We start from the raw sequence: 10,768 nt of genomic DNA on the forward strand, positions 1-10,768 counted from the left end.
TAATCTTCCCTCACACAACAATGCCCTAATGAACCTTAGCAAACAGCTTCTAGTGGAAACAAAAAACCCTCTGAAGAATAGGACTAAGGCATTTCTGTTCAGGGGAATTAATTTAACACAATACCTATGCATAAAAGAACTCTTTTGGTTCCTTAAAAGCACTCATTAATTATTCATTCAGATTTCACATTCTATATCCCATTAGCTTTATATCTGCAAAGTTGTTGATGACCACATGTTAGGGCCAAATAATTAGGGCTTTTATTCTCTAGGCACAATGGAAATATCAATTGCTTTAAAGAAAATTTAAACCAGTATAAGTAGGCTTCAGCAGTTTTTCTATATCTCATAGGATGGCATTGTATAATTTTATTCACTGAAATCAATAAGGCTTATTTCATTTATATTCACAGAAGCAGTGAGGCACCAATTCTAACACATGTACCTGAATAATGTAAATAATAATTAATGCCTGATTATTAAATTTTCTACTTTCGAATCAGGCAACCTTTATCATCCTACATACTGATGAATAATAACGGTATCTCTAGCAATCATGGCCAGCAGTGAAGGATGCTGCAAGTTACACATTTAGCAGCATCTGCAATATAACTTCATAGATAGAAAATTAATAATCTTCCAATTATTACAATAGTTTTTAATGACAATTAACCAACATGGCCCAACGTGAGAGATACTGGAATTTTGGCACAGAAACACATCTGATATAAAAAGTGATCATACAAATGTACTCTGCATGGCACACTTACTTATGGTTTACTTATTTACTCATCAATCATCTCACCACATAGTCTGGGTTCATAGAACATACTACTGTAGACTAAAATACAGCTGGTTAGATTATGTTTCAGCTTTATACTTCTACTTTCCCTATGAGTTCAGTGTGGATTGTTTGCTTAAAAGGGTTAATTACCATCTTTCATGAGATCTGATAATGATTCCTAATTTTGCCTGGATTGGGTATATTCTAGTAAGCAAAACAAAATTTAAATAGCAAAAACAAATAACTTGAAAAAGGACTCATCCAAAAGGGCCTGTAATTTTATATTTATTTTAATAAATGTTTAATTCCTGGTATGGATGAAGGCTTAAGCAGCTCAAATGCTATAAAAGAGAGAGGCTGAATCACCTTTAAAAATGCTAACAAGGAGAGACTAATCGTTTTAAAGGATCTGCTCACCTTCTTATATAGTTCATTTCCATTTATCAAGAATATCAGGTAAATGCAAATATTATATAAAATATATATTTTAGAATCTTATTAGCAGAGCAAAAGGTGCAGAATAAATGCTATTAATTTATTTGGAAATAGATCCAAATCAAATGTATGTCAGAGACGATGGTTTTGAATTTACAGGCCTACCTCACAACATAGGACATAGCCCCAGGCAGATTATTACATTGTCAGTCATGTGACAGAAAGGGAGGAGAAAACTAGAGAGTATCTATTGTTTATTTTTTCTATAAATTACTGTAAAGCCATTCCTCTATAAGAGTTGCTTGTATTTTGGACCACAGGAAAACTTTGCAGCAGGACTGTTTGCTCTGAAGACTACTAAAAAGAACATGCAGACTTTAAGGTAAATGAATATAACCCATTGCCTAAAATGCAAATCAAAATATATAATTTTAATTAAAATATGCTTTTCTATGACATTCTGCAATTTTTTTCCATCTAATTGATAGTGCTATATGGGTATTATTATTTTTTTCTTCTGAGAGCAGTTGGACAAGTCCCTGCAGGGCTTTTTTGGCAAGGTTTTTAGAAGTGACTTGTCATCCAGCTGGCTTTGTGCCTAAGGCAAGATTAGAACTCATGACTTCCCAGGTTCTAGCTTGGTGCTTTAACCATAATATCAAACTGGTTCTCATGGATGTTATAATGTTTAGTTATTAATAGTTTTTATTAATGCATTTTTCTATTAATATGTATTGTGACTGCAAGGTGTTTGAAAATGATGACAAAAATGTCCTAAAACTGCTCTTATGCTTTCTGCTTGTTTAGATCCTTCCATTTCATTTTTGTGATGACCATGTCAGTACATGTAATCCAGATGGCATACGGTAAGTAACTTTATGCAATGATTTTTAATTGTCTCAGTCCATGAAAAACTCCCCCTGTAAAATAGGATTAGAATGCTAAACACTTAAAAGGGATGGGCAACTAGTCCCCAACAGCTAGAGACCTAGGAAATTGGGGAAAGGATAACCAGTGTCTTTCTTCCACTCCCATCACACCTACTTTGGAGAAATTAGAAGTCTGAATTTGTCTTTATGTCATATATGGGAGTGGACACAAATGCAATGCTACCCATTTAAAGTTACCATACATATGTTAAATCTTAAATAGAAGGAGTTCTAAACAGAAACTTCATTATTTTTGTTCATCTCTGGCTCTCTTGGAGTGTCTCCATCCCTATTTCATTGATAACATTCATCAAAACTAGCTTGGGAAATGCAAGAAATGCTGCATATGTTTTGTTGATGTAACAAATCCTCTAATAAAAATGTAAGGGCTGAGGGTGATAGCCCTAGAAGGGCAATAGTGTGGGCATTACTGAATTTTATGTGTTTCTTCTCTTTTAAAAGCTTGTGAAAGTGAAGACTGTGACAATGATGCCCCAAGTTTGGGGGATCGGAATCATGCTTTGAAAACCTTTAATGTTCTCAATCAACTTAATTCTGAAAAGAGGAGGAATAATCCATCTAATGTTATACCTTTCATTGGGATCACAGACAGTAAGTTTTTGCAAACTATACAAACTGCTGTAGATTTTTGTTTGGTCCAGTCATTAATCATGATTTCTTAAACCACAATTAAGTGAGTTCATGGACTATGACCTAATAGTTCACATAGTGTAGTATAAAGTTATTTGAGCCAGGACCTAGATTCAAGTCCACCCCAATCCTATAAATCCAGTAGGTATTTTCATGTAGGCTAACAATTTGATGTAAAATTAACACCTAATAAGTGACTGACCCAGTGATGACTACTGAATTGTGTAACTGAGGATTCAAACTTAGATTTACTTGATTTCCATAGATACTCATTTCTGTTACTATAGTAGCCAATGTTTGTCCATTGATAAAAGCATTATCCAATTATCTGGAAATTTTGCCTTGAATTGCACAATCTGTGTTAAGAATACAGTTTGAGAGGTTATACTAACTGAAGAAGTGTCTAACTATATTACAATCAGAATTGGAAGGTGCCTTTAAATATTGTTTAATGCAACCCTTTTCCAACTGCATAAAAGCCACTAGATAGAGCATCTCTTAATATCAACTATGCCTGTATTAATATATTGTACTAAATCAAAAAAGCAAATTATAAAGTACAGTACTATGGCTGGCTGGAACTATGTAATGAATTAATTCAGTGTGTGAACCAATCCTCAGTATGAAATCTCTAGGAAAATTCAAGGAAGAATAATAATCGGGTAATTGATTAGTTGCTGCCTGACATCTTTTTAAAGAGTTCCTAAAAACATGATTTTAATAATCAAATTTACTGCTTCATAGAAATCAAGCAAAGTCATTAATCAATTATGCTAATCAATTATATTCTTTCAAAAGAATATTGTCTCTGTATTAAATACACAAGGTTTAGATAATGCCAAGCCAAACTCTAATATGTGTGCTTAATAAATTTCAATTCCTAAAGGAAAAAAATGTTGTTACATAGAATGTTCCTTAGTTATTTTAAAAACTTCTAAAAAGTGTATTGCTTTCTAACTTCCACATAAAAAATGGAACTTTTTTATGGTGATATCAACATTAACAGCAAGGCTGTTTGTTATCTATAATTTATACAGAATTTCTGAATTTTTAAAATATTTTATATTCAGTATTCTTCAACAAAAGCCCTAAGAAAAATTATATTGTGCCTATTTTGCAAGGGAGAAATATGGCTATTGAGATAATGACTTTCTCACGATAAAAATGAACTTACAGATGCATAGGATTCAAAAATACATTCCCTGTAAAGAATCTTTTTACACCAGCCTTCCTCCAAGCTTGTGCCTTCTATTATTTCTTTGACTGTAATTTTCAACATCTTCATCAAACCCATTGACCACCAATATATTTCTGAACAATAGAATTTGTAATCTAGCACTTCTGGAGCTGGTCAAATTGGGAAGTTTGTTCCCCATGTATTAATAAACACATAACATTTCCTAGTATTTCAAGCCATTCGTGGCATCTTCCATTTATTATTTTGTTATCTTTAGAACAATAATGAATATTCTTTTCCTCCATTAGCTGCATGCCTTAACTATATAATGAATTCACTCTCATGAGAAACTTTGCTGCAATCAATCAGCATAGGGTACCTGATGGCCATTATAACATGACATGCCATTCCTACAGTGTTAACAACTAGTCAGAATGGCTCCTGTTTCTGGAGCTGAACTTTGATAAGTACAACCCCAGGCAAACAATCATAGATGGCCAGCCAGGACATCACATAATCTTGAATTTATAACAATTGTTTGTGATACTATTATATAGTATACTATTAGTAAAACAAAAGATAAGTGTCTATTCTGTGGATTAATTAGAAATCACCTCAGGTTTGGAGGATTTCTAATAAATCTGAAAACATCTGAAAGCTTTACTTTTTTCCACTTTTTAAAAGAAACATAACTCTGATGTTTCATATGTTTAGATCTCTTCTCATGAATTAATATCCTCAAAGCATTTTGTTCAATTTGATCCACAGTGTAGCATGTCCAAAATTTCATAATGTTCCTTAATTGTTCAGATGATCCATACTGGATCAATATTGAAATATGCATGTGCCTAGAATTTCTTCTACTTTTACTAGAGAATGGAAACTGTTCTGTACAACGTCACATAAGTTCTAGTCTTTTGTATAGAACACTCACTGTATAAAGAGTACAGTAACTCATTCTCTGTATTAGTGGACAAATCTACAGAACATAGCTTCCATGTCTTTGTTTTATAGTTTATTTATTTTCAGTGTACGTATTAGAATTTTTTAATTCCACCTTTATTACTTTAGAAGTAATTCAAGACAGCAAACATACATGATACTCCTTATTCCTCCCATTTCTCCCACAATGACAATCCTGTGAGGTGAGTTGGGCAGAGTTGGGCCCAGAGTCACCCAGCTGGCTTTCATGTCTAAGGTGGGACTAGAACTCACAATCTCCTAGTTTCTAGCCTGGTGTCTTAACCATTACACCAAACTGGCTAAAAAATTTAAAAAGGGCACTTAACTCTACAGCGGGCACAGCAGTAGAGAAACTAGTGCACATTTTTACCATATGTAGCAGCTTGCTGTTTGCAGGACAATAGTATTCAAGCAGGGTCTGTTTATTCAAAGCAATTTGATATATTTTTTATGATTTTCTCCCCATTTATTTCTAGCTAGCAAATTGAGCAAACATTGCTGCAAAAATGGAGGAACTTGTTTCCTGGGAACTTTTTGTATATGCCCAAAACATTTCAGTGGAAGATACTGTGAATATGATACAAGGATCAGGTATGTAAAAGGCCTCTGTCTCTGGGATCCGTCAGCATTGTGCTAGTAGACTTTCCCACACCCAACAATCATGTCCCTCTCTCCTTCCTTTCTTCCTTTTCCAAATCTGCTCCAGAAAAAAATGGGTTGGACGGGAGGGGGGCAGAGTTGGAGAGGTGCAACATGTAAATGACATAAGTGGCATCATTTGTCCTGGGGAATTTATTGCATTTTTATTCACTTTTCTCTGTGTGAGTTCAAGACGACGTTCATGGGAAAAGACTTCCTTTAGATGACTGTTTCCCAAACTTGACAGCTTTAAGATGAGTGGATTTCGACTCCCAGAATTCCCTAGCCAGTCCATCTTAAAGCTGCCAAAGTTGAGAAACACTGATTTAGATAATTCCTACAGTAACAACCCTTAAGGTAGATGGTGCTGAGAGAAATTTATTTGACCCAAATCATCCAGTGAGCTCTACAGCCAAGTGGAGATTTGCAATTATCTCCTCACTTTTCTTCTTATTTGTATGTAAAACAAACATTATCTGACCTGATATCTCCATTATCCTTGAACTACAATTCTCTTTTTTCCCAATAATCTCCTAATTCAATTCTAATATACCTCTCAAAATTGAGCACTAAAGACTTTTATTATGAAAAACACCTCCCGACCAAAGCATATGTAGTATCTAATTTAGTCATATTTTTAAGTAAAAACAGCCTAATTTTGAGTTTCCTTCTCCCACCTTTTTATTTATTTTATTCAATTTGGATGCTGCCTGACTTCTAGCAACTCTTTATATGTTTCTTTCTATATCGGTCCTGTCAGTCCTATGGAGTATGGGTACTTTTTTATGTAGGCATCATCATAAGTGGGGATGGATTGTCACAGAAGTAGATGGAGTGGTTTGCTAGTTGGCTGCCTGCCTAGCTGTTGTTTTAACAAGAGTGATGCTTACTCAAAATCCTCCACCTATGCTTCTGAAGAGAAAAGGCTCCCTTTTGTGATTTTATGGAGGTTTCTGAGAGTCTCTGGAATTCATAGCAAGCTCCCATTTACTAAAACATTGTGATTTCTTAGGAGCTGTGGTTCCCTTGGACATGGTGAGTGGTCTCAAGAAGAATGCCAGTTATGTCGCTGTATTTATGGGACTCTGGAATGCCTGCCTAATGTTCACAAGCAAGGATGTGGTAAGAAGCAGTTGAATTACTACTCTGGAAGCTGAGCTGATTGAATTGCCAATTTCTTAGTAGCTCCTTGTTCCTTTACTCAGTGCTGAATTAAATTTCTTATGTCAGTGAGAAATTGGTTTGAGTACCTATATGGAGTAAAGGGAGGGAAATAATTAGGAAGGGAAGCTGAAATGCCACTGAGAGATCATAAACTCTAATTCTCCTCCAGTTTTGTCTGTTAATCTCATGGAAAGAAAATATTAATTACTGACATCCTTCTCATTTAGAGTCTGCTGTTTCCAGATGACCTGGACATTCAAGGAAAGCTTTTAGCTGTAAGTACTAGTATTTATTGTCATAAGAAAAGTGGGGGCACAGAAAAAGACTGTAGAGAAACCTCAATCTGGAGGCATCATTTAAATAACACTGAGCATCTTAGCAGTCCAGAAATAGAACATGATATCATTGCTATATTTATTAGATTTACTGTATATCCTGCCTTTTCTCCAGGATTTGACTTACTATAAGATGTCTAGCCTATGAGCTTTTCTTCCAAACATGTCTTGATAACTGATTTTTTCTTGGCCTTTCCACATGACCTAGACTTCATCTCATTCCCAGCTATCCTCTTTTTTACAGCACAATTTTTTACTAGGAATACAGTCTGGCACATGTCATGAATGATATGATTAATCATGCCTTTGCGTTAAGAATTGCCCAGATCTGATGGCCACTTTTGGCTGCTATAGGCCCACACTTCCCTACATTCTATAATGGTATGTGAGAAAAACCTTCAGAGATGGGGTGAAGAAATGTTGCCTAGATGTTAAATAAGAGAAGTCATAACTCACACCTGCAGAATGGGCAGAGAAAGATACTGAGAAGGAATCTTCTCTAACTTCTCAGGATGCCAAGGAGAGGACAGGAGATTTATACTTTCAGATCTGCAAGATTCTGTTATTGCAGCCTTACAACAAGGTAGAGTTAGCTCATGTCTTGATGTTTCCTGTCTGCTTTACCTGGGAAGAGTGACATCATCCTTGTTCTCCAAACTTTATGTGGCTGGGAGCTATGACCTCTCTTATCTAAGCATTCCCTAGGCAGCATTTCCTCACCTTGTGTCTCAAGGTTTTTCTCACATACCACCAGTGATGGGATTCAGCTGGTTCGCACCACTTTGGCAGAACCGGTAGCTAATTTTTTGTTGCCCAGGCCCAGAGCAGACTTCTAGAAACGGCATCCACACAGAACTGGTTGTTCACATATTTCAATCCCACCACTGCATACCACTATACATTCTGAGGACTTAACAACTGTTGCCCTGATAGCCCAGTGCTCCTAAGATGACTCTCATGCAAGTGCAGCTCCTGTGGTTGTTTATTCAATGAACTATGCCTATATACCTCACCTTTGGTAATGGGCAGTAGAGACAGCATCATTTTGCCTACTCGATTCTGATTTCGAAATGCTGATTTGGGTATCCCTTGCTCTTCAAACCTTCTGTCATTGACGGGGCTGAGTAGCTTAAGTTCACATGATGAATTAATCATTGCGTCTTTTTGTTCAAAAAAGTTTAATCTCTGGATTTTAAATTTAAGTCGTTAAAATAGGTTCACTCCACAGGTTAGACTAATTTTAATGCATTTTTCTTAAACTCTTCTAAAAAGAGTAGAGAAAAAGGCAGAAACAAGGAATAAAGAAGAGAGAGAAGTGCTAAGGTAAAAATTTGTGTGTATCCTGCCTCCAAAATATAATAAAACAGATTTGCAGAAATTAAATTTGATTCTTGGTGACTTTGGTCACATAGTTTTCCTGGCTAAAGTACAGAATTCACCTTTTTCCAGATTTTTTTTTTTAACATTCAGGCCAACCTATAATTGTGAGATCTCCTAGTGGTCTCCCATCCAAGAACTTTATTTTGCTTTGTTTTTTCAAAATCAGCCAAGATTTGCTAGCTTCTGCATCTGAGCTGGGCTCCAAATTAGAAAACAAAATGTGGAAACAGATTGGAAAATGTGCCCAGTTCAAATAGGAGATATGCTATATTGTCAATTCTTCAACGTCATGGATATTTGTTAAATGTCTTATCTGAAACTTTTCTCCTTTCCATTTGAGTTTGCCATCATTGGCAGCTTTCATTAGAGGCGCTGCCTTGTGACCCACTGCCAAGGGAGTCTAAATTAATGATAACATGAGACTAGGCAGTTGTGGGATTCAAATATGTGAACAACTGGTTCTCTGTGTGGATGCTGCTTCTGGAAGTCCATTCTGGGTCTGGCCAACAAAAAATTAGCTACCGGTTCTGCCGAAGTGGTGCGAACTGGCTGAATCCCATCACTGAGACTAGGCCTTTAAGAGCATGATCCCTGTGGGATTTCTCCCAGATCAAGGCCAAGTTGGTTCATTCCAAATGAGTTTTAGATAGGCATCTAAAAAAGCAGAATTTGCCACACGTTTGATAAATTTTAAGATCATTTTAGTTTTAGTTCTATTATGATATATTTGTAATTAAAAGGAAAAATAGCTTTCTTGGTTTAGAAGGTGGGTTGCAAAATTTGCTAACATGCTGAAGTAAAATCTCTAAAAAATGACTTCATTCCTAATCCCATGAATAAAATTAAATGGGGATAGTAGTAAAACAATAAATATTGAAATTAAGGGAAATAATATGTTAGGAAAACCCTTTCAGATATCTGGGTATCAAACAAGATGGACTTTTAAAGGTCAGTCCCAGTAACAAATCAGAGAGAGGCACTCTGGTCTAGTGATTAAGTACCAGATTAGAAACTAGTTGGGTGATTTTGAGTTAGTCAATCTCCTTCAGCCTAACCTACCTCACAGAGTTGTTGTTATAAGGAAAATAGGAAGCGGAAGAACTGTGCAAGCTGCTTTGAACTATAGAAAATAAGGGCAAGCTTCTGAAGAAAAAGCCCAAATTCAGGAAATTTGTATTTAATGCTTTTTATTTGAACAATTCCCCATCCCAACCCACTCTTCATCATTATGTTGTGTTTCCCAGTTAAATCTACAACTATAACTCTGATTGTTTTAATTCGTCTGCATGAAAAAAGTGGCACTTCACATAAAAGACATCCTAGGAAATTTGCATATGAATTCTTGAATGTCTCAAAATGCTATTAATCGTTTTATATAAAGTTTTCTGTTGGAACAATGATTTGCAAATCCTCAAGGAGGAGTTTTTAGTTTTTTGAGTTCTTACTTCACTACTCAGCTCAAGATAATAGTCATGAGTTTGGGAGATCCCTTCAAAAGCAACCCATGTATTTTATTTCTCATCAAGATAACATCTGCTTTTTATAAATTTTATTGTTCTTCAGATCCTGCAAAGGAGAAATTACTTCAACTCAATCTTGAAACCAATTCTGAATGTGAATACATCTCTACAGGACATGAGACATATCTTTGAAAATCTTCATTATTTCCTCCCATGACTGACAGGATAAATCTGAAGAAAGCTGCTTCTTTGTTCAAGTGTTTTATTTGACAGTTTGCCATTCAGGATAAGCATACCTGTTTCTTATAAAACTTTGTGCCCTGAACAATTACTTCAAAAGATATCACTTGTATATTGTAGTGACAAAGCACAATTTCTGAAACATGTTCAGTGATCAAGAATCAGATCCTGTTTGTTTCACATCAGAATTTGAAGGGGAACAGTCTAGAATACATGTCCATGATGTCCATGATGATAAGTCAATAGATACAATATATGTACTTTCAAGCTTTTGGGTCCCTTCCAGACTCTGTCAAATGCAGCAGGAGCCAAGAGGTTTAAGCAACTAATTCATGTCCTATTTCTTTTCAAATTCTGTTGCACTGTGAAAGAATTTTCTCCATTAAGATTTGGGGAGGACGGTAGATAGAATATATTATTGTCCTAAATTAATCCAGGTTATATATGGAATTTGGGGTTATCCATCTAGGCAGTCTAGGCAAAATTATACTGACATGATCATTAAGTTATCAACCCTTGCATGAACATTGTAATGTACATTTTAATGTTTTCATTACTGAGTGATGGTTCTTCCAGTGGAAGATGTTACATCTACTACCAAAGTGGCATCT

General features: G+C 35.4%; 1 protein-coding gene across 1 annotated transcript; it reads left to right on the forward strand.

The window, feature by feature from the left end:
• Positions 1–1,539: 1,539 nt before the first annotated feature.
• On the forward strand, positions 1,540–10,109 carry LOC114923329 (cryptic protein-like; the record flags this gene model as incomplete). The annotated part of the gene is made up of 6 exons (XM_029286112.1): positions 1,540–1,601; positions 2,027–2,085; positions 2,611–2,760; positions 5,416–5,530; positions 6,591–6,700; positions 10,021–10,109. Coding segments are annotated over 6 exons (585 nt in total), but the record flags the coding sequence as incomplete, so codon positions are not given.
• Between the last annotated feature and the right edge of the window lie 659 nt (positions 10,110–10,768).

Source organism: Protobothrops mucrosquamatus, unplaced genomic scaffold (assembly GCF_001527695.2).
Source record: "Protobothrops mucrosquamatus isolate PMUCROS unplaced genomic scaffold, P.Mucros_1.0 scaffold2918, whole genome shotgun sequence".
NCBI classification, from domain to species: Eukaryota; Metazoa; Chordata; class Lepidosauria; order Squamata; family Viperidae; genus Protobothrops; species Protobothrops mucrosquamatus.